General features: G+C 42.3%; 2 protein-coding genes and 1 long non-coding RNA gene across 8 annotated transcripts; 2 read left to right on the top strand and 1 right to left on the bottom strand.

The window, feature by feature from the left end:
• Positions 1-44: 44 nt before the first annotated feature.
• Positions 45-13,895, top strand: LOC117771277 (interleukin enhancer-binding factor 3-like). Of its 4 annotated transcripts, none has more exons than XM_034601452.1 (20): positions 45-172; positions 452-595; positions 1,352-1,463; positions 3,609-3,808; positions 3,960-4,128; positions 4,256-4,634; positions 6,352-6,443; positions 6,953-7,048; positions 7,659-7,770; positions 7,850-7,947; positions 8,036-8,144; positions 8,239-8,379; positions 10,286-10,476; positions 10,644-10,754; positions 11,011-11,142; positions 11,382-11,543; positions 11,639-11,765; positions 11,891-11,923; positions 12,835-13,197; positions 13,327-13,895. In XM_034601452.1, exons 2-20 carry the CDS (start codon positions 483-485, stop codon positions 13,437-13,439), a joined length of 2,853 nt encoding a protein of 950 aa, XP_034457343.1. In that variant the 5' UTR covers positions 45-172; positions 452-482; the 3' UTR covers positions 13,440-13,895. The 4 variants fall into 4 exon arrangements, with proteins under 4 accessions (XP_034457343.1, XP_034457360.1, XP_034457369.1 ...); XM_034601469.1 differs by having other exon boundaries at positions 7,868-7,947; XM_034601461.1 differs by having other exon boundaries at positions 61-172; positions 431-595.
• On the bottom strand, positions 1,839-21,676 carry LOC117771324. The gene is made up of 3 exons (XR_004615569.1): positions 21,665-21,676; positions 17,244-17,248; positions 1,839-1,922 (listed from the first exon to the last, which is right to left on the bottom strand). It is a non-coding gene; the product is annotated as an uncharacterized LOC117771324 (long non-coding RNA).
• On the top strand, positions 16,373-18,145 carry acp5a (acid phosphatase 5a, tartrate resistant). 3 transcript variants are annotated; one of them, XM_034601527.1, is made up of 6 exons: positions 16,373-16,440; positions 16,582-16,672; positions 16,767-16,966; positions 17,061-17,185; positions 17,274-17,619; positions 17,704-18,145. In XM_034601527.1, exons 2-6 carry the CDS (start codon positions 16,582-16,584, stop codon positions 17,941-17,943), a joined length of 1,002 nt encoding a protein of 333 aa, XP_034457418.1. In that variant the 5' UTR covers positions 16,373-16,440; the 3' UTR covers positions 17,944-18,145. The 3 variants fall into 3 exon arrangements, with proteins under 3 accessions (XP_034457418.1, XP_034457428.1, XP_034457437.1); XM_034601537.1 differs by having other exon boundaries at positions 16,411-16,440; positions 16,566-16,672; XM_034601546.1 differs by lacking the exon at positions 16,373-16,440 and having other exon boundaries at positions 16,563-16,672.
• Positions 21,677-23,370: the final 1,694 nt, after the last annotated feature.

A 23,370-nucleotide genomic window follows, 5' to 3' on the forward strand; every position in this document is an offset into this window, starting at 1 on the left:
CGGAGCAGAAGGTGGCGGTAATGCACCAATAAGGTGGATGTTATCCGTAGGACGAAAGAGACGGCGAAGAAGAAGCAGAGTAAGTCGTTGTAGCAGTAGAAGAAGAAGAAGAAGAAAAGGTGGCTACAGTAAATCAGGAAGGTTTCCACCTTTAACTGGCTCTTCTTCACAGGTAAGTCCTCACTGCACAAACCAAGCTGCACTCAAAGGAGCAGTGTTGTGTGTTAGCATTGTGCTAACAGCAGCTCGCTCTCTAACCCCAGTGGATGCTCTGCTCTGTAAACATTAGCTAGCGAGCTGTCGCTGTTCCCTGCAGCTGGGTCCCCCCCCCCCCCCCCCCCCCTACAGAGAGCGGGAGGCCACTGGGGACGTTTTATCTGCTGTTTCAATCATGTGTCGGTTTCCTGTCCGTCGCTCACTGCTCTGACAGATGCTTTTGCTGCTGAAACAGGCGCTAGCCTCGGACCCACAGTCGTGACAGCATGGCGGCCATTGGATCGCCACATTGGGATGAGCACCAGGCGTATGAGGAGCTTCTGTACTGGGACGGACTGATCCAGGAGGGACACCGGCTCCTCCCGCATGATTTTGATAGGTATATAAACAGGCACACCCAAACACCATACAACCACACAGGCATTTCTATATATCTTAGTAAATGACACTGACAGAAAAAGTGTATATACACACACATAGACGAACCTGAAATGAAAGAAAACACAGCGACATCTAGTGATTTGCAGGGGTTACAGCAGACATAAGATGAGACATTCTCAAGTGACAGCAGCACAATAAAGAAGCAACACAAGGGAAAATATAGGAAGAATAGAAATATACACAATAAAGTAGAAGTAATGTCGTGTATACAAGGTTGTTTTCTATGTGCAATATAGAGATAAGGATCAAAGTGGTGTTATTGTGCAATTCATCCCTTCTTTGTAATATACTGAGCACAAAGTGTGCAGCAGGTCTCAGTTTCAGTTTCATTTCAGTTTCATTTCAGTTAAAGGGCAGTTTGCCAGTGAGTGAGCTGATCTGTTAATGCTGCATTTTCCTTTTCAAAATGAAATCACACACTGTTACAGCCTGCTGAATTAAATATATGATTATTTTATAAATCAGATAAAGCTACACAGGATTTTTAATAACTGTTCTGACATGTTACTTAGCATTTGCCACCAAATGCGTGCGCAGTATCAGCGCTACTTCCTGTAGCGGACATTTAGGCGAAAACACAGTGTAAATTATGCCTTTTCGAGTCGAATTTGAAATATAAACTATCCCTTTAAGCTTGTCTTCAGTGTTGTCCTCATTTCATACATCTTACTTATACTAATTCTCATTCTTCCAGATATGAGGAGCTGCGTTACTGGTATGACTGCCTGTGCTACGAGGAGGAGCTCAGACAGTATCATGACTACATCGCTGCTGTCGAGGAGATTGAGGATCAGCGGCATTATGAGGTTCTTCTCTCACCTGCTAAATCGATTAAGATTTGATTATCCAGGGGCTCAGTTTTTTTTTTGACTTATCTAACCCACTTTTTCCTTTCACTCTCAATCCCATTTCAACCCTTCTCCCTACCCCAAAGCGCGTAGGGGTAGGGTGTCCCAATTCATGTTGGGATGGATGGGTAGGGGCAAGTGTTGGGGCTATGCAGACAATTTTCCCAGGATGCCTTGCGAATCACAGGAACAAATGTAGTATATTCCCCATTAATAAGAATTAAAAATTTACCATAATGATTGTTATATCTTAGTTTAATATCGTTTCAACGTATTATGGTAATTATTTTCTAAACAAACATTTAAGAAAATGCTACCGTTACACCTACCAGGGTCTCGGTAGCTAGCATGCTAACGTAACATCGTTATTGCTGATTTATGCACGATAATCCCGTATTTTGACATAATTTCATGGCGCTCTTTTGAAGATACACGATGCACTTGATTTAACCAGCGTATAGCAGCAAGCTTATTGAATTTAACTGCTCCTCTAATAACAAAGCATCCAGGCAGGGTTGCTTACACACCACTGCTAGCAGCCTCAATCAGTGAGCTTTTGATTTATATGTGAAATAATGCCGAGCATCGGAGCTTTTCATTTTCCATTGTATGAATGGCAAATGTCATTGTGCTCTACCATTATTGCCATAGTATGGAGGGAAAGCAGGAAAATATGTCCAGAGCACTTACATGCTAATTTGATTCACCTGCTCTAGCATAGCTGTTATTTGGATATTATAGGTTTGTCACTTTAGTAAATGCAAGCAATAGCATTGGTTTATTTAAGATCTCGACAATGTTATTACAATGACATCCCCGGCAAAACATTTTATTGCGTCTATTTACATCGACTATTGATGACTATGATTGGTGTCTGGTTCCTGCGACAACTACTGATGACATAACGGCTTCTTGAAGCGCTGTCCCAATTCGTAGGGGAAGATTTCAACCACTACCCCTTGTAACTCTGTTTCAAGGGGCAAGATAACCCTCGAAAAACAAGGGGTAGGGGCCGGGAGAAGGGGTGAAATGGGATTGGGCCTAAGACTCAACATCTAATGTTTTCCGTCACCATTCTATTTCCTTTTGTGCCTTAAAAAGATTGCTCTTCCACCTGCACAAAAGCTGTATCCTGCGCATGCAACTTCTTTTTCCAAGTTTTTTAAATCATGCTTTTTCGTAACCAGGACTAAATGTTTACGTTGGTTGCACTGGATCACTTTTTAATTTTTTTATTTAGTTTAACCAGCACATAATAAATGTGCATGCCAACATTTTCTCTGTGTCTTTTGGCTCCTGTGTAATACATTTTAAACGTTATCTTTTTTCACCTTTTTTTTATCATATCTGAGTCACGGAAATTGGACAAGCCGTTGTTTGTGGGAGGTCTTGTGCGCCTTCTCTATCTTGTAGCATCTGGCTCATCTCAGAGTCAGATGAGGCCATATCTGCTGAAGATATTAGGTCAGTATTAAATATCCCACTGAGGACAGGGGAGACTCATGGTGAAGCGGTTACCCCAGCTGATGATTTCAGGTCTGGGCCGTGCAAAGACCGGGACAGGTTGAACAGGCACTGCAAAAACGAGCAGTCATTTTGAATTATTGCTATGTTTGAAGTTTATGATGATGCTTGAAAAGTACTTGTACACGGTGTAGTTCTATACATACACGCAGGCGGAGTAGGGCAGGTCTTATATAAATACAAAATGCCACTTACATACACATAGAGACAGAAGTACCTGGACTTATTTTAATAGCTGTGTGCTATTAACCCTGTATGGATTTGACTGAAAAAATAAATCTAGGAATATACCAGCCACCCCTCGAAACCAAAGTCTTGCAAACAGCACACATGGCCAATATACTTGTGGGACTTTCCAGGATGAAATATTTCCAAATTACTTTAGCTCGCTCTGGCTAACGCTAACACACCAGCATTCACTTCCTCTTTGCTGCTCTAAAAACAGAACTAGCCAGTGGAGCAACGACTGCCTTTATGGAGTGGCAAGGAAGACGTTATTTCAAGGAAAATAAAATTTTAGTTTGAAAACTAAACTTTAAAACCAATATTATGACTAATGTTGTTTTTTTTCCAATGAAGGAGGCTGCACCCTCCCAGGTGAGCAAGGGACCATATGATCGCCACGTAATGGCCAAACATTCTGATGTGTATCCCACACCTGAGGAGCTGGAAGCTGTGCAGGAAATTGTCTCCCGTGTGGAGAGTGCTCTGAAGACTGTCTCTGACCAGATGGACACTTCAAAGGAAAACAAAGACGATACGGAGACAGAGACAGAGAGGTAAGCAACGTGTCCAAATGAGCTGTGGCAGCTGTCCCAGTGACTAAAAAGTGAATCCAAATTCAATTCAGTCTTTTAAATCTGCATTTTTCCCTATTCATGTTTATAATTAAATCATATTTTCAATCTTTTTTCCTTCTCACCATCCAAGTACTGATTCAGAAGACCGTGTCCTGCGTGGTGTTATGAGGGTTGGATTGGTGGCCAAAGGACTCCTGTTGAAGGGAGACAAAGACTTGGAGCTGGTGCTGCTTTGTTCCAACAAGCCAACAATCACCCTGCTTATAGAAGTGGCTGAAAAACTGACGGCACAGTTAGAGGTAGGAATCAGTAACTACAGCTGTGTTATGTCCCTCTCCATTAAAAACCAGATATTGCAGATTTGGGTTGTTTTTTAAACAAAAAAGTGTGTTTGCAATTCTAATTTATTTTTCCTCTTTTCAATAGGCTATTTCAGCGGGGGCATACACAGTAAGCCAGTGTCCGGGGGATGCGGCCATTGTTGTGACGAGCACAACGGAGTTAGCCCTGACTCTTACCATCCACCTGACATCACCTCTTGTCAGGATGGAGGAAGAATGTAAAACTGCAGAAGAAGAAGAAGCAGTAGAAGGAGAGAAGGCAGAGGAAGAATCAGAAGCGGCAGAAGGAGGAGAAGACTCAGTAGAAGGAGAGAAGACAGAAGAAGAAGAAGCAGAAGCGGCTGAAGGAGGAGAAGATGCAGTAGAAGGAGAAAAGACAGAAGAACCAGAAGTGGCAGACGCAGAAACGACAGAAGCAGCAGCAGAAGAAAAGACGGAAACAGCAGCAGTAGAAGAAGAAGAAGGTAGATATGTTGTTCAAGCCTCAGACTAGACATCAACCATCACAGGGCTGATCTGTGTGTTCTCAGTATACAGACACTACTTCTCCACTGATCTGTAACTCTGCTCTGACGGTTCAATCCTTCAGCGTGTCAAACCTCAGTGGAGCTTGTACAGTGACTGTCTCAGACCAAGGCCAGTGAACAACCGACCAGTGTTGGCTCTTCACTCGCTCTAGAGTCCTTTCATCGTTTCTGAGCTCCTACATTTCCTCTGAAGTCGCTGATGTTGTTTAGAACATTGCCTCAGTCATAAAAAAAACACTTTGTGTATTCTTGTAGAATTGTTTTCATGTTTAAAGTGAAAGCTTTTTCAAGAATAACAAGTTCAAGCGCGTATTGCATGTATTTGATGCTGAACATGTATGTTTGGCACCAGCTGCAGCAAAACTGATCTGCAGCTAGGAGTTTCCTTCAGTTTCTCAGGGGAGGCTTTAAATTCAACCACGCAGGAAAAAGGAGGTAGGACTGACTGATTGTCTGTTTATGTTGGAATTTGACAGTTATTGGAGTGTTTGTTGAGCTTCCATGTTAATCAACCTGGAAAGTATTTACACTAGATTCTAAAGTTACAGTGAGTTCGTTTATTGGTCATTGGGAGTTTGCTGAAGCCCCACATACAGAACAGAACAGAACCATACCAGTCTCAGTGCAGTTTTAGTCCAGTTACGACACTTCACACCAGGGCTGCACATTTAAGATCACTCAATGATGGTGTTTAGTATTTTAGCATCAATAATAAATCCATTCCCTTCCTCACAGCCTTCAATTAAAATATTTTTGTCCAGAAGAGAACACCGCAACGACTACTAAGTTGTCAAACAAGCATGCCGGGCCAGTAAATGACGAAGTCTTCATCAACGATCTATCAAATACCAGAGAAGAACACTGTGAATGCCAGTTGTAATCAGACCTGGCAGTGCTAACCACATTAAAATGTTATTTAATTAAAATACAACATTGAATTAAATGCTCAAGTATGATCATTTTAAATTATTATTGTTATTATGATGCAGCTCTGCTGCTAATTTGCTGCTGACCATTGTTTGACAGTTTTCAACAGTTCACAATGGCTCTGTATAGACATGACATGCAGTTTTCAGACAGATTAGCTGAATTGTATTTTTAGTGTGTAGAATGAGCTGCTGCACACAGCTGGTATGGCTCTCTGTGTTTCCAGACCTTCAGAAAGCATCTTTTAGAACAGGGGCTCCATCAGTTTTGCTGCAGCACGGGGCAGACGTTTAGATTCTCTAAATGCTTGTGATTTACAACTGATTACCTTTTTAGTTTGTCAAGTTTTTTTAGGAACGCTGGACCTTTGACCAACTGGACAAACTGTCTCAGGAGGGGAAGGAAGCAGCAAACCCAAGCCAAGGGGCTGAGGGAAGGGGGGGGGTTAATGCAGTTTGTACACCCAACGCATAGACTGACACACAGTAAACACTACTTAACTTTATGGCAGTCTTTTTGCTTCCACCTTCAAACACTGGTGATAAGGTAGCTGGTCTCTTTGACTGTCAGGGTTGTTGGGACCAACCATTTAACACACTAGCTATTTCTGACCCCCCTCTCCCCGCTGCTGGTGGTTTGTGGAGCGCTGCTACTCCCTTAGCTGCAAGACAGAGCCAACCCCCTTGGTCAAACTGTACCTTTTCTTCTTACCCCACCTCGTCAATAGAAATGCGAACAGTCATCGATCCGCCGGACGTTCTGGACAGGCAGAAATGCCTAACTGCCTTGGCGTCTCTCCGCCACGCCAAGTGGTTCCAGGTTTGCATTCCCGTCCTTATTTGTACATAAGGTTGAATCTATTCCTTTTAAAACATTTTCTTTTATTTTCTCTCCATTTTAGAGACAAGAACACTTTCTTAAACTGTTTTCATTTCAAGATGTTGTTCAATGATCCTAAAATATCAAAATGTGAAAGAACTTGAGAAGAGTGGGAGAATGATCTGCTGTTCCATACCAATGACAAAACTAAATAAATCATTGGTATCGACACAGCATGTAATTTGATTTATTAAAATGACGTCTGCCAGACTGAACTCTCTAAATTTGTACTCCTGTGCTAAAAAGTGCGTGTAGATATACATTTCTAATATATAAAATAAAAAGAATTCTTGGTTTCAACAGTTGTTGATCTGGAGATGGCTCAGTTCTGATCTTTCTTTGCTGCCTTGCTTTCCGGCTCTTTTCATGAGAACCCAGAAAAACAGGAGTGAGGTCCCATTGGAGGCGGCAGCTCCTCTGACTGAACTGGGTTTTGTTTGTGTCTCCAGGCCAAAGTCAGCCACCTGAACTCTGCCGTGGTTGTGATCCGGATCATGAGGGACTTGTGTAACCGTGTTCCGACCTGGACGCCACTCTCAGGATGGGTAAGGAAACTGTTGTTGCAAATTATAGCCGCTTTTAGACATGCACTGAAGTCTGTATAATCTCCTGACAACCTCTGCAGGGGCTGCATGTGAGAATGCAAATGTCTGAGTGAGAGCCTGCAGACTTTCTCCGGAGTTTCTCTCTTCTCCTAAAGCAAAGTGGCGTGTTGATTACCTTTCTAACACGTGACCGATGCGAAAAAGACAACAAATATCTCAGGATGAAAAAGTGGTGCCATACATGTAGAAGAAACCAAAGATGTCGAGAGTGGTAAGAACTGTCGCCACTCGCCAGTGTTGATGTGCTGTAAGTAAAAAACGGGTAAAATCTGCTGGGGAATTAATACGTTGTGTCCTGCCTCTACATGCTGCACCACTCCTCACCTGAATGCTCCGGAGATTTCCGAGCCAAGAAACTCCTGCTGCATTATTCATGTGTGAAAGGCAAACTCTGGAGAAAGTCTGGACTCCATTGTGTGGACATTCTCCGGAATTGAAAACAGCTTAAGTTATAACAGCAGCTCAGATGAGGTCTTTCTATATCTGTGATCAAATCCTTGACTTTTTCTTATTTGCAGCATTTTATACTTTTTTTGTTTCCCCCACACAGCCTCTTGAACTGCTGGTCGAGAAGGCTATCTGTACGTCTGAGAGACCAATGGGAGCAGGCGAGTCCTTCCGCCGGGTTTTGGAGTGTGTGGCCTCTGGAATTCTCTTATATGGTGAGTTAGTCAAACCAGAACAAACATTCATGCCTTGGCCTCAATATCAGTGAACAAATGTATCTGTCAATGTGCAAAGATGGCCCTGGAATTAAAGATCCATGTGAGAAGGAAGAAGTCGACGCCACTGAAAACCTGACCCCGCAGCAGCGTGAAGACATCACGCAGAGTGCTCAAGTAAGACGAGGCAAATACAGGCCAACACAACCACACTCATATTCATGAACCCTGTCGAAAAAGTATCTAACTTCTATATTTTTCTCAGCTTGCTTTGAGGCTATGTGCGTTTGCACAGATGCATAAGGTGTTGGGGAGGGAATACAAACCTGTAAAGCCACGGAAATCCCTGGGAGCCAGCAACAGAGAGGACACAGGTAAATAACGGTCTGGACTCTTTCTCCTTTCCATACAGTTCATGAGTCATGTAATGCTTTAATAAAAAATGCTTGTCTCTGTTGTTCTTTGCAGCCCAGATAGCTCCTGCTGGATACTTCACCCTGCCAGCGAAGAGACCTTACACCGAGATGGAAAAAGACGAGGAGGAGCCCCAACTCAACAGCAAACAGAGGAAGTTTCTCAAGTTCCAGAAGCGCTTCCAGAGGAAATCATGTCAGTAATGAATATCACAGATCTTTGTATTGGCTGAGCAATTTGAATGTCAAATGCTTCACTTTTGATTGTGGAGACATGGCCTGGCAGATGTTAAATGTTTCCTGAACTGGAGAAAATTACCCTAATTAATGTCTTAATCTTCAACTCCGTGATGAATTCTCATTATTATTATGAGCATAGATTGTTTCAAAGCACACATGGATACGTGACTGTTATTTGAAAACGGGACTCTATGATTAACCAAATCACCTCACTCCCATAGTGCATGAGTACACAATATGCTGTGTTCACACCAAACACGAAGCAAATTTCCGCGTTGCGTAACCTGCGTGAGTTTGGCCGCAGGATCATTTGTGTTTACTCGAGCAACGCAAGTAACCACAACCCGCGAACATTCGCCTGTTCTCTTTGGAAAAGAGGAGAGGAGGACTTTAGGCTGAAGTAACTACAGTTGCTGTGTTGTACATGTTGTGGAAACGCCAGAGAAGCCAGTGTGTGTGGGTCCACTAGCCCATCTCAAGGTGCCCACACCTTTGGGAATTTCTCCGTCCTCTTCAGGAGCTGCGTCTGGATGACTGCCATTTCCAGCACTACCTGACCAGCGGCCAGTTTGATGACCTGCTAACTGGTAAGTTTCCTTCTCAACGCTGATTGGCTTTTGCGACATCACATCACGCAAATCTTTCGCTCACTCTTCAAATAATTTGACTCGTTCACATTGTCCGGCATGTGTGACACGAAGTTTACGTCTATACGCATCTTTGCATTGACTGTGTGCAGTCAAATTGCACAAAAATTCCCATCACGTTTGGTGTGAACACAGCATCGGTGTAAACAATGCAAATATGGAATCGGGAACATTTTTGAATCTGCTGACAGAATCTTAGGGCCTGATCTACTAAAGGTTTGCGAGTGTAAAAACGTGTGCAAACTTTATTTCACCCGCGAAAAAACATGCAAGCTGAACGTTGCGCACTGAGGATTGCATGCAGAATAACCCGCGCTGTCCATTTAGTACGTTTGCCTTAATGAATCTGCAATATCGGGCAGAGAAGGGTAGACGAGAATACTTTAATTTAGCAAACACATTGTGATTTACACAGCCTGAAAATAATTGCAGGGCTTGTGACTGCGTCTATATTTAATACGCTTGAGAGGTAGGTGCTTATTAGCACAGCGTTATGGACAGATGGCTGCAGCCAAACAAAACTGAAGAAAATCTACCTCAAGCCTAAAGAAAAATGAACACTGACATTCATCATGTCTTCCTATTTGCCTCTTTTTCACTGGGGGTTTTCTTTTTCGCAAGTTGCGCTTGTCTCCAGTGCGTTCGTCTCCGCCGCTGCGCTCTCCTCCCTCTCCATCCTCCGGCTGCTCCGTTGTGGGACCGCTTGTATCGAGAGACCTCACCACTGCCTGTAAAATATATTTTTTGTTTTGGAGGCCAACATAGTTTGTAATGTTTGTGTTGTAGTTCTTTCTCAACGATACAGAGAGCATCATGCTGTAATAAAACTACAAACAAGATCTTTGTTTTTCCTCTTGTTGTGTTTGGTATATCGTTGTGGGTTTTTTCTGCTGTTGATGTGGGTAGTGTATATATATATATATGTGTATGTGTATATATATATATATTCTTTAAATATTAAAAATATATACAAACAATAACAATGTGGCACTGATAATGGCTGTGGGACATATTATTGATACCTTCTGTCTCTGTAGTAGTGTTGTAGTTTGTGAGATGATTTGGCATTTTGAAGGTTATTCTCTACTACTTCACCTTATCTTCAACTTCAAGTGTAAATAATTCTGGTATTCTGATATTCCTTCATATCTGTCCTACTTGACATAGGTCTTACATTTCATTCATTCACAAACCCTGTATTCCTTTTCTTTGTAGTCACAGAAGATTTTAGCATGAATGCTGTGATGCGTCTGAACCAGTACAGACCTGGTCTGGAGTACCGGCTCACATCTCAAACTGGTCCAGTCCACGAGCCCGTCTTCACCATGACTGTGGACTTGAATGGGGTCGTCTACGAGGCCACCGGGCCTTCCAAACGAGCTGCCAAGCTTAACGTAGCCACCAAGGCAAGATACTCATGCTTCGTTTCACAAACGCACGTTAATCACTCAGTCCTGGCTACAGTGAAGAAGCCATTTTCTCTGACCTGTATTCCTGTTGTAGTTTACGGACATAAAGTCCAACGGGGCATTGATGTAAAGAGTTGTTCATGTTTTACTTTTGTCATTCACAGGTCCTGCAGGAACTCGGCCTGCCAACGGGATCTGATTCTAAACCAGAGTCCATAGCCGAAGCTGAAGGACCAGTAAAAGATGCAACGATGACCTCTACTTTGTCAGAAGATGTACGCACATGTGTTCCTCCTTCAGTTGTGTTGAATTTAGAATCCATCCATCATTTATATCGCCTACCCTTTTAAGGGAGCTGCAGCCAATCCCAGCTGACATTTGGCGCGAGGCGGGGTGCACCTTGAACAGGTCGCCACTCCATCGCAGGGCCAACATACAGAGACAAGCCACCATTCACATTCACGCTCAATTCAGAGTCTAGAGTAATGTAACCCAAATCTGTATTTCTGTTTGCCCACTTGTTATGAACAGAGCGGCCAGGGCCCCATCTTGACCAAAAATGGCAAAAACCCTGTGATGGAGCTAAATGAGAAGCGTCGCAGCCTTAAGTACGAGCTGTCTGCAGAGACAGGGGGCTCCCATGAAAAGTGCTTTGTCATGGAGGTGAGTCAGCACCATCACAACACAAAAACAAGACTACAAAGATAGTTTGTATTGAAAAACGAAAATGAAACCTTTTTAATGTGGGTTCTGCTGTAAATGGATCTGCCCTGCATTACAGCTCCAATAGCTGATGTGTGTTAGCATTTCTATCTCGCAGAATCAAATAAGAATGAACGCTGATGTATGCAAAGTTGAAAAGGAACCAAACGTTGAAGTGTTCCCTCTTTCTTGTCTGTCAGGTGGAGGTGGACGGGCAGAAGTTTAAAGGGCGAGGTTCTAACAAGAAGGAGGCAAAGGCCTATGCTGCCCTCGCTGCTCTGGAGAAGCTGTTCCCAGAAAACGATGGGGAATCGAACACCAACAGATTTCTTCCAAAGAAGAAGGTCACCTACACCGACATGGTAATGTTTCAGGCCAGTGATCATCAGAATGTGAGACTCAGTTGATTATAAAGGACACTTTACATTAAATATTTTTCTGTGTCACTGATCAATAGCACATCCCGGGGTTTGGAACAATTCGTGGCATTCCTTCAGACTCTGGATCCCGTGGCTGGGGACCCAACAGAGGACGAGGCAGGGGCCGAGGCAAACAGTTCACCGGAGGACCCAGCTATAACAAGAGTAAGCACTTTTACACTCGCTAGGTGTAAAGACAAGACAGTCGTATAAAGACAAAAACAAGATTGTTTAGATTTACATCATACACCTTTGAGGAAATCCACTGAAGTCTTTTCTTTCCATAACAGCCAACTACAGTTACGAGGGCAACACTGGCACATGCCATTGTAAGTATACACTACTCATCTCTGTTAGCTCTGTGGAGACGCACCTTAGAGGGTTGTGCTGTTTAGAAATACAAAATTTGAATAATTAGTCTACAAATACAATATTACTGTTTTTATTATAAAGAAGTGCAACAAAATATTTCTGGGAAAAATCTTAAGTCTTAAAAGAAGTGAGAACCTTCATTTACTTCACAATGGTGAAATTGAAAATAAACCCATATTCTTAGAGTGCAGACCTGCACCAAGGCCCAACAGTCCCTATATGAAACCACGTTTTATTCACTAGATCTGGATTTTAATTTGTATCTGCTCTAAATTGCACACACTCATAAATATGTCTGATATTTTTCATCAAGAGCCGTGAATTATTCTCCACGACATCAACGGAAATTGAATTCCATCTCACACTATTAAGGAAAGTGAAGGAAAATTCCTGAATCCGCCCCCTGATCCAGATCTGCTCCAAATTGAATGGGTTCTTCTCTGATCCATCCTTCCACTAAGATTCCTGGTAACCTGTTCCGTAGATTTTGCGTAATCCTGCTCACTAACAAACACAGATGAAAATCTGGGCGGAGTTAATAAGTAAATTGTAACACAAAAATAAAATGGAAGCTTTTAATTGATGGATAATAGAAGGAACTTAATTGTAGTTTGTCACACATACAGCTGAAAGAGTTTGATATTAATCAATTAGACAGTTTCTAGAAAACTGTCAATAAGTTTGATCAATTTCTCAAATAGTATTTGTACGTGTTTTGTGTGTTTGATGGGGGGATTTGATTGTTTGGATTCAACAAACCATTTACATATGACAGTTTGGGACCTGGGAAATTAAAATGGACATTTGTTTTTAGTTGGAGACAAATAATTCTACATAGCAGTGATTTTTTTTTAATTTTTAGATAAACTTTACGGTAACAACGCAGCCAAAAGCACTGCACCTGGCGGATCAGGCAGCAACGTCGGCTACGGCACCTTTTACCCCGAGAGCAGCGGCGGCACCTTTTACTCCGAGAGCAGCGGCAGCACCACCAACTACTCCGGCCCACCCATGTCCAGCTCCGACTCCAGCGCCGCCAAGGGAGAAAGCTACCAGTCGATGCCTCCCCCTGCCGATCAGGAGAGCCCCTACAGCTACGGCTATGGAGACGAGAAGAAGAAGATGCTGACACAAAACCAGAACGAGGGCCAGGCAGGAAACTACTCCATGTACAGCACCGCTTACCCCAGCTCAGTGACGGGCGGCCAAGTGTATAATAATTACGGTGAGTCAAGATGGAGCAAATCTTTCTCCGATGCAACTATTCACACTTCAAAATGATCCGTGGCTGCATTTATGTGTCCTGTATAAACACAAAAACAAATCTGACATGGGAATTGATCTAATTCCACAGGCTGGGGAAACCAGTCGTCCTGGGGTAACCAGCAGGGGGGGTACACCTCGTACCAGGGCTATGGAGGACAAAACCAGGGCTCGTACTCTGGATACAGCAACGTGAATTACTAGTCATGACGTCATGTTACGGCCTTTCTCACCTCACTCTGCCATCTTCTGACTCTGATTGTTCCCCCTCGAATATGATCTGGGGATCCCACTTCTCAAAAGGAAAAGGAAAATTGCTTGTGTTGTCATTCAAACTGTATTTTTGCTGTTTTTGTTTTGTACCTGTTTATTATTCTCGCGTCTGGTAAAAGTAATTTTAGGTGACAGATGCTCAAGTTTATGATTTATTCAAGTCCCTGTTTTCTTTTAACTGCTACACCTGTCAGCGTGTTTTAAAAGAACATACCTGGTTTATCATTCTGTCTTGTTTCTTGGGTTGTTGTGTTATTTTAATAAAGCGCACTGGTTCTGTTACAGCACATTTGAAGCTGCTTGTAGTTTAAACTGAAGATTTGTTTATTTGTGTCACAAAATGCTCAAATAACTAGTGAAATAAATGATTCTGACTTTGGAGCGAAACTTCTGACCATCAGCTTGCTATTTCACAAACAAGAACAAAGTTAGGATATTGTAAATACCAGCTCAAGTCAGAGTTGAGCTGTCATCAGTAGGATTTGAAATGTTGTGAGTCAACTTGAGCTTCCCCAGATATTCCTCACATCTGTGTTACTGGGAATGTTTTGGAACTGCAAGCGGCTTCTGCGGCGTATGCAGATGCTTCACTTTATCACCCAGTGTAGTATAACTGTGTAGCATGGTCATATCACATGTGCAGCTATGTTGTAAGCAAAGACTGGATGAAGCCTTGTTGGCCGCTGTGGGGGAATGAGGTCATTGTAGCTGCAAAGGCTCCACAGGAGGAATTACTAATGGCACAAGGACACAGATGGAACATAATGGAGATAATGTAAATGCCAGGTGGAGAATAAATCATCATTAAAAGAGAAATACATAAAATTTTATATGTATGGGCATAATTTGAAGACGTCATACTGTCTTTGCAAAAAGTAAGCACACCTACATCATCACCCTAAAACCCACAGACCTGAATGAATCCTAGACCCCTTCTAAAGGGGCCCTCCACATTGTTAGTATTAAACTTCCATAAAGGTTGTGGAACTGATTTTAAATAAAAAACGGTCAAAATGGAAACAACAGACTGAGATCCAGAATTTAAGTCTAGGGTTTGAGTCAAGTTCCAGAGCTTGATATCATATGTCCCATTATTCTACTCAATTACATCTTTTATTCATCTTTTTAAAGTCAAACTGTCTTTTGATCATCAAAGGCAGACCGATATGATGGATAGAGGCAGACAGATAGACATATAGTGGTGTCATCAGGGTTACTTTCTCAGAATTGAGAAAGTGCCTCTAGAGTCAAAGAGGAAATTATGCTGCTGTATTAACATGCAGTTGACGAGAACGCCTCCTGAGCGTCACGTTTGTGAAGTGCCTTTTTAATCAGGCTAATGTGAGTAGTATATACACAGTACCAATCTTTATTTTCTTATATTACCACCGCTTCATTCGGCCAAATATACGTGTATATATATCTTCGATTGTGTGAGTGGAAGTGATTTAAAGCACCAAGAAAGTACCAAGTCACAATTTATCCTCGGCTGGTGCAGGGCGCTGCTGCTCACATTTAACCAACACCAAGCGTTGTGTTCGTATCTCTCTTATTCTCACCCCCCTTCATTAGCTGCAAGTTAAGTATAGTTTTAATTTTTTTAATGTTTTAATAACTTTTAAAGCTGGTCCTTTCAGTTAATTTACAAACTAACAAACTCTCTATAATCCAAACTGTAATTTAAGTTCTTTCAACCAACACTTGTTGGTAGTTTCTTAAATCAGGCTGGTAACTAAGGGTAACCATGCCTTGACCATTAAGACCACCAGGCTCTGAATCTCCTAACTTCAACGTCAGCACTTCACCTGTTTTTAAATCAATGCTTGAAACATATTTTTAAATAATGATTTTGCTTTCAATTTTAATATTTTCTTTTATGTTATTTTTCTTTTTTGTTGTGTGTTGTTTTATCCCTATTTATTTTGTAAAGCACTTTATAATCTTAAAGTGCTATAGAAATAAAATGTATAGTGGTATTTCAGCATGAAGCCGACAGTCATGTGCATTTGCATGTTAAATTGAGAAGACTGCAGTAAATCATGTTTTCATTTACAGATTAAATAGGACCGGGAAGTTTAATGATGCAAAACAAATGACAAGACTGCTTTCTATGAAACTGCAGTTTGCACTCGCCACAACCCATCAGTCTGCTGATGTATACTTGTTATATTTCCTTTTCCAAAATGATCCCAAAATACATTTTTACAAATGAAGGAGGAAAACAAGTGATTAACACAGCGGTGGAAAAAGTGGAGTCTGGACACCAGCTATAATAATCTCTGCGGATCACATGTGGCCCAAGTGACCCGCTGGTCCCAAGACTGAGTCAGGGTGTGAGCAATGCTCATGTCCCTGTGGCGTGTCCCAGGGCTCGTCCTCCTGCGACCTGATAAAAGGGAGGGCAGGAGGAGCGCTGCGAGGACAGAGAGGGTCCCATCAGGTCATCCTGGGCAGTTATCCGCTGTGAGTGTTTTATCTTTGACATTACTATCTCTTCTTCACACCACACGTTCTGGCTGTTTTCCTTGTCTGTCACTTTTGTTTTGGAGAGGAGTCAGAGAGGAGTGATGCATCACGTTCTGCTTTACTTTTGGGTTGTGGTTTGTCTGCTGAGGCCGGTGAAGGTCATTTGATCTGTGGCTTTTATAACTTGTGATTCTCATTTGAAAAAAAGGGTGGAATGATAAGCTTGAAGAAACATGACCTTGTGATTCCTGAAGCTCTCAGCCTCTCTCTCTTTCTCTCTTTCTCTCTCACACACACACACACACACACACACACACACAAACACACACTTTGATTAACGTCTATTAGCTGCAGCTGGGACATGTCAGCTCCGGGCTGCAGCCAATCACAAGTCACCATAAGGCATAAAACTCCAGAGAGCGTGGTGTCATGAGGAGGAAGGTGACAGGAAGCGTAGGCTTGTGTGGTAAGCTGCAGCTGCAGTTGTGGTTGCTCACACTTGTTTTATGTTCCTCTTCTCAGCTCTTTGCTTGTGGACTCGTTCACTTTCAGTTATGGACGAATGTGGTTGTCTCTCTTTAAGTTCTGTAGATTTGTATCTTTAAAGATGGCGTTTACTCTGGTATCCATCCTAATCGCTGCCATCTCTGTGGCCGACTGCTATCCCACTGCCTTCCAGGACCTGGAGGGAAATGGCAGTAAGTGTTTTTCACTGGCTTAAATTGTTTAAATATTTCTCAGTATGCTTCTTGGACTCTACAGATTTTTATATCTTGTGTCCCTCTTAAAAAGAAAACAGAACTTCCATCAAGTTCCTGGCTATAGGAGACTGGGGTGGCGTGCCCTATCCCCCGTACATCACTGCCGTGCAGAAAGCTACTGCTCGAGAGATGAGCAAAATAGCAGAGCACATGGGAGCTGACTTCGTTCTGTCCCTTGGCGACAACTTCTACTATAAAGGTGTGGACAGCGTGGATTCTCCTCGGTTTAAGGTCAGTTAAGTGAACCTGCAAGAGTGGAAATTGGCGTTCTGAGTAAAGTGGCATGGGATTTGACTGGGCTTTGTCTTTTGCATCTTCCCGTCAGGACACGTTTGAGACTGTGTACACAGCAAAGTCTCTCAGAGTGCCCTGGTATGTGCTCGCTGGGAATCACGACCATGCAGGGAACGTCAAAGCCCAGATTGATTACAGCCAAAAATCAGACAGATGGTGAGAAGCAACTAGAGAAAGTAGAATTAAGTCCAGACACCAAGAAACTGACGGACACTTGCACTTTCTTTGCTCTTCATCGTCTCAGGAAGTTTCCCTCATATTACTACGAGCTGAACTTCCGCATCCCCAACACCGGGAAGACTCTGACCATCATCATGCTCGACACCATTATGCTGTGTGGCAACTCTGACGACTTCCTTGACGAGAAGCCCAGAGGCCCCCTGCGAGCTGTGGACGCCAACCGACAGGTGACCTGGCTGCGGGAGAGACTGGCCCGGTCCAAGGCGGACTTCCTGTTGGTTGCTGGCCACTACCCCGTGTGGTCGGTGTCGGAACACGGGCCCACAGAGTGTCTGCTGCAGCGGCTTCATCCTCTGCTCATTAAATACAAGGCCACCGCCTACCTCTGTGGACATGACCACAATCTGCAGGTTGGTACAATTCCAAAAAAAAAAAAAATGTTATGAGCTTTCAAAAATGTGCTTCAGTCTCAATCCTGTCTCTGTGCTCTTCAGTACATTGAAGAGTCTGGTGTTGGCTACGTGGTGAGTGGTGCTGGAAACTTCCTGGATCCTGATGTCCGTCACTGGAAGCACGTTCCTAAAGGTTCTGTGAAGTTCTTCACCGGCCAGGCTTCAACGCTGGGAGGCTTTGTCCATGCAGAGGTCACCAAGAACAAGATGCTTCTGACCTTTTACCAGGCAAAGGGCACCTCACTCTATCGCACCGTCCTCTCTCAAAGGAAGTTTGACTAGACGAGCGACTGGGAAACAGTCGACTCTCTCAGAATCATTCTACAGTGTACTTTGAGATCAGACTAATGGCTGTTAATCCTGTATTTTAAATCCTGCATTAATATTTCAAAATAATTGATTATGTTTTAAAAGAGAATCAACTGGTTTTAACATTTATGTAAATGTTTGTATGATAAAAGAATAAATTGTAATTTGTAAAAAATTGTGTACCGACATTTTTACCAGTGCCTATAATGGTAAATGATGCTCTATAGCACCACAAGGTGCCTTGAAAAATCAAAGTGAAAAGGTGAGGAAAACCAGATTATACTCGGCAATGCCTTAAAACAAAACAGCGAAGGAGATTAAAACAAAGTTAAAAATATAAAAGAACTTAAGAAACTAAGAACACTATTCTACAGGTGCTTTTTAAACTGAAGCACCGATTCTGCTGATGTTTGTTCCAGTGTTGGAGCTAAAAGCATCATCCCCTTTGTTTTAAATGAGCAACTGCTGCTTCATTCAGGCGGGTGAATAATGAAGTAGTTGTGTAGGCAGGAGGAAATGAGTGTGTGGATAATTTGTAGGTTTTTGGGGACTGTAGCAATATTTCTGAAATGTAAATTGCAGGATTGAACAAGGCTCCTGAAATGCTGAATGAAGTTGAGGTATTGATACTTTGTGGAGTGTGGAGGATCCGATGACTTCAAGCTTTTTATAGAAGTGCTTTGTGTTCTGCTGATGTGAATCTGTTCAGTCAGAATCGGTTTCTTAAAGTAAACTGTATGAAACTGTGACTGAAATCAAGTCCTACAGTTCTGAGCAGTGTTGCCAGGTTACATGTCCGAAGCAATTGCAGCCTTTCTGCTGGGTGGGTTGTGAATTTGCACCTTATTTGAGTCTTGTAAAATTGCTCCATATGCACAAATGTTGCACTCCAGTCATATTTGAACAGACACAAATGTTCTTGGACATCTCTGGAGAGACATGAGAAGACAGAAGTCTACTTATATTGTAACTATGCCTAGACAAACAGTGGCTCATTTGTTCTGTGCTTGGTCAAATCAGGTTAGTGTTTATTAATATCAAGTGAACTCGCAGCTCGGAAAACATCTGACACATTAAAAAATTCCCCTAAGGCTTATATTTTCCCCCTCTCTTTTCCTGCTTATTTTGTAGTTATACAATTTGCCAGAGTAAATCAGAGAATGAGCTGTGTGACGCATGTATATGGAGCACCTATGGTTTACATTATGCATTAATGCATAGCAGGCTGAGCCCAGCAGTCGCCCCTTAGTCAAATTTCTGTTTACATTGTGTCAGCTCTGGCTGTTCACCTATTCTGTGGCTTTGCCCTAATTTTCTTAGGCATCATTTTATACCTGTACATCATCTGCAGCATTCAAACATGTCACTCATTTACATCCTGTCACACAGCCCGTAAATAATCTGGACATCCAGTGGTTTTTATGCTAATCATGTCAGGAGCATATATATGCAGAATTGGAAATGCTGACATGGCTGCTGCTGCTAAAGGACAGGAGAGGTCAAGACTTCGGCAGTCTTCCTTTCCCCCGTCAGAGAGCCACCTGGCCTGCCAATGCGGGATTAGGCTGGATGACAGCAGATTGGCAGTGACCATGGCCAGGATAAACCCAGCCAACCAATGACGATTAACCTGGGAGCGAAGCACAGAGCGCAGCAGACGGGTTTCTATTTTTTACTCCCTTCTCTCTTGCTGACATGTTGGATGTTGAGCTTCACTGAGATGAAAGAAGATCTTTATAGAGAGTGTCACTTTTCAATTCTGCACAGAGAAAGTAAATGTATTCAAACACACACACAGTATGCTGGATTATAGGTTCACCCCCCTGGCATAAAGACATTTTATTGTTTATTGGCGACTTCATGGTTAATGACTGTTGGTGCGTGGGGTCCTGGTCCAGGTATGGGATGATCTGCTGGTGTCATGCTTCGTCAGGGCTGACAGGACTGAGTCACTGCTCAGAGGAAGCTATCACCTGAGGATAAAGGACTAGTGAGGATCACTTAACCTGGACTAACCTGTAGACCAAAAGGAGCCTCGCCAAGTCAGACAGGCTGATGATTAGACACTCTCAGATATTTCTATGCTCATATACATGTATGAGGTCATCTGCAGGTCCTGAGGGGTGCACCAATAGGTTAGAAGCAAGTAAACAATTTGAATTGATTTCAGCAGCTAAAATCCAAAATTATAATAGTTGTAATCATAACTTAACTTTTTATTACACTTTTTAACACTCAGGGACGCTTTACATATTTAAAGGGACAAAGACGAAGTCAAGGAGGTGCACAGAAGTGATTTTGGACAGATTGCATTAAGTCAGGTCATAGTTTTAAAAAGATGAGTTTTGAGTCGTTTTTGGGATGTGGCATTGCAAATCTATATAACAAATTCAAACCAATATGACAGGAGTCTCTCATAGTGGTGAAACTACAGATAATTTTAACCCCAATCTGCAGCTCCTTTAGCTTCATTGAGCTGGGTGGTGAGGTTCATCTCATTATTAAGCTCAATTTCAGCAACAGCAGACTAAAGGATATAAAACTCACAGCTGTACACTACCTGATCAGTACCAAGCAGCAGACAGACCTAGTTACGAGACTGTAGCTGGTTGAGCATTTAGCAGCTAAAGAGCTGGGTATGTCTCTGATGTTGGTGGAGACCAAAAACGGAGTTAAAAGATGAACAATCATCGTGTTTCCGGACACACAACTCCAAATTCAACAGTGTTGAGCCATAATTGTGTGAAATAGCAACTGTTTGTTTATAAATTCACCATATGGATGATATGTCAATGTTGTGTTGCTGCTAACTGTAATGTTATCTAATGTGTTTTTACCTTTTTCAACCGTGCATTTGTTTGTTTGTTGGTTTGTTTGTAAGCAGGATTACACAAAATAACTCAACTGATTTCCATGAAATTTTGCAACATTTTCATTCCTCAAAATAATTTTTGGATCCTGATGAAAATAATGAGACGTGCTTAGAGGACTGATATGTATGAGTGTGTGCAATTTGGTGACGATCCAAATAGAAACCTGGATAGTGATTTTAAATGTGGTTTCATGAGGGGACTGTTGGACCTTGGCAGGGAATTGCGTTCTCTAGTTCCTTCTGTTATTGGGTTTTTATATAGTTACTCCTAAATTTGAGTCTTTTCATGTTGTATTTTAACATCTGTAACATATTCAAGTATCACCATGAACAATTTTTGTGACCGTGTTGGGTTTTATTCAGCCCCAGCCCAACCCATGCTCACAGGTTTATATTCAGTTGCATGTTTTAGGTTTTACCAGCTGCTGCCAAATGTACGGAAGTGCAGCGCAGTAATCCTGCACTCACATGTTCCGCTTCAAAATCCCCAGACAACAATTCTAATCCCAAAACATCTCTTCCCATGGTGGACACAGATAAAAGGCTGATCTCACTGCAGGCAGTTAGGCCTGTGTAAACAGTGTTTTCATTTGTTTCATTATGCCATCACACTATGCTCATTGTCACTGTGATGATGAGCATCAGGAAATTTAAAATGATCACCCTGTATTACCTGTAATGCAACATATAGATAGATAGATAATAAGAGTGAGGACATTATGAAATATTTCTGCTCAGCCTCTAGTTTTAACCTTATTAGTGGGTTAAGATGTCATTGCTGTGTGGTTTGGAAGCTTTAGTGAATCTCTCTCTCAATCTGACCTTTGTATTAGCTCCACCTTAAGCCCAAACCCCCGCCCTGCTCCAGTTGGAGATCCTGTGCAGCCAGTGCGCCCCCCCCCCACCGTGTCAGAAGTTAAGAGCTTTAAAATCTCCTGCTTGAGGAAATAGGATTAACCAACCTTTTATCTTACCGCAAGTCACAAGTGAAGAAAGGAAAAGTTCTTTCTAAATTAATCTAAAATATAACATGTTGTTTTCCTCAAATAAAGGCACAAGCGTGGGTTTATTTGTTGCCAGCGCACCAAATAGGAAGCTGCTAAATCTTGACCAGTGCATGTATATGACACATGACATCATGTAATTCCAACTGAGCTCTACCTACTTTACACAAATTTATAAAACTGCCCTTACTTTGGCAGAAGATTGTGTTTTCATAAGAGCTCTCATCCTCAATAGTAAGAAGCTGATAGAGCAAATGTGTTTTTAGGGTCTTTGAAGATAATATAATCTACAGGAAGTGATGGCACACTTGTTTTTTTCTAAATCCTAAGGCTAGTTGTGAGTTTCAAAGTTCTTTTTTTCCCCATAATAATACTTATATAATTGAAATCAGATCATCCATAGTCAAGTTTTCTAACTAAACTTTTTCTTGAATTTTTATTTATAATACTTTCAATTTTCACCTGTTGTTTCACTTCCACCTCCCTCCTCCTACGCCTGCTCCATGTCCTTTCACACTCACCGCACCAGTGCACCCCTCAGCTTGTACAGCTGCAGCACGAGTCCCACTCACCGCCACATCTGTGCACTTGTTTTCCCTTCAGGTTGCTTCAAACATCAGCTCTCATTAGATAAAATATGTCGAATGTCTCAGTGCTGCTATTTCTCTTTCCAGGCCAGTCCCAATGAGTGAAGCAGAGACCTCTGCCCAGGCCAACAATAATCTTAAAGAGCCCACTATCACGAAACACACACACACACACACACACACACACACACACACACACACACACACACACACAAGTCACTCCTGCTGCTTTACAATAAAAACAGAGCCTTTCTGCTGCGCTCTGCTCTTCCTGCTCCATCCATCACTGACTCCCCTCTGCTCTTCACTCAACACCCTTCTCCTCTGACACTGCATCTCTGCTTTCTCTCTCTGCGCCCTCCCGAGCCTGGATCAGTCCCGTCACACAACCACAATAACAAGGTGAGTTTCAGATTGGGCTGCTGCTGCTGGCAGATTATCTAATTCCACGGCTCAAAAGTAATAAAAGGACGTTGTATTAAAGGCTAAACTGCTCATCTAATCTTCTCTCCCTAATCTCCAGCCCTCCCTGACTACAGGCTCTCTGGATCTCACAGATGGAATGAGCAATGTTGCCTAAATAAGAGTTCTCCCCAAAACCTCAAATGATAATAATAATGATGATAAAAAAAAAAAGTTAGTGTGTAATTACATTGATAGTGCGTCAGTGAAGGTGAAAGAGGAAATGAGGGATTAATGGGAGTGCTGATATCGTGCAAATGTGTGTATATGTGTGTTTGTGACACACAACCTTTTTGTGATTTTGAAACCGTATTTCTGCTTCACAGCCAACATCCTGCTTAAAATAGAACCTAAAATCCGTATTTCTGTGTTATGTAACTGTGTGTGTGTGTGTGTGTGTTTGTGCTCCTGGTATTATTCATGTTGTGGGGACCTAAATCTGTTTACACCATCACGTAATGGGGGCAAAAACAAG

The sequence above is a fragment of the Hippoglossus hippoglossus genome, chromosome 1 (genome assembly GCF_009819705.1).
Source record: "Hippoglossus hippoglossus isolate fHipHip1 chromosome 1, fHipHip1.pri, whole genome shotgun sequence".
Taxonomy (NCBI): domain Eukaryota; kingdom Metazoa; phylum Chordata; class Actinopteri; order Pleuronectiformes; family Pleuronectidae; genus Hippoglossus; species Hippoglossus hippoglossus.

Bases quoted from the DNA above. Each gene is read 5' to 3' on its own strand.
- acp5a (XM_034601527.1), top strand. From the start codon at position 16,582: ATGGCGTTTACTCTGGTATCCATCCTAATCGCTGCCATCTCTGTGGCC. The intron at 16,673-16,766 runs GTAAGTGTTTTT...CCTCTTAAAAAG, and splicing joins GGACCTGGAGGGAAATGGCA to AAAACAGAACTTCCATCAAG. The intron at 16,967-17,060 runs GTCAGTTAAGTG...TCTTCCCGTCAG, and splicing joins TGGATTCTCCTCGGTTTAAG to GACACGTTTGAGACTGTGTA.
- LOC117771277 (XM_034601452.1), top strand. From the start codon at position 483: ATGGCGGCCATTGGATCGCCACATTGGGATGAGCACCAGGCGTATGAG. The intron at 1,464-3,608 runs GTTCTTCTCTCA...TTTCCAATGAAG, and splicing joins AGGATCAGCGGCATTATGAG to GAGGCTGCACCCTCCCAGGT. The intron at 4,129-4,255 runs GTAGGAATCAGT...TCTTTTCAATAG, and splicing joins AACTGACGGCACAGTTAGAG to GCTATTTCAGCGGGGGCATA.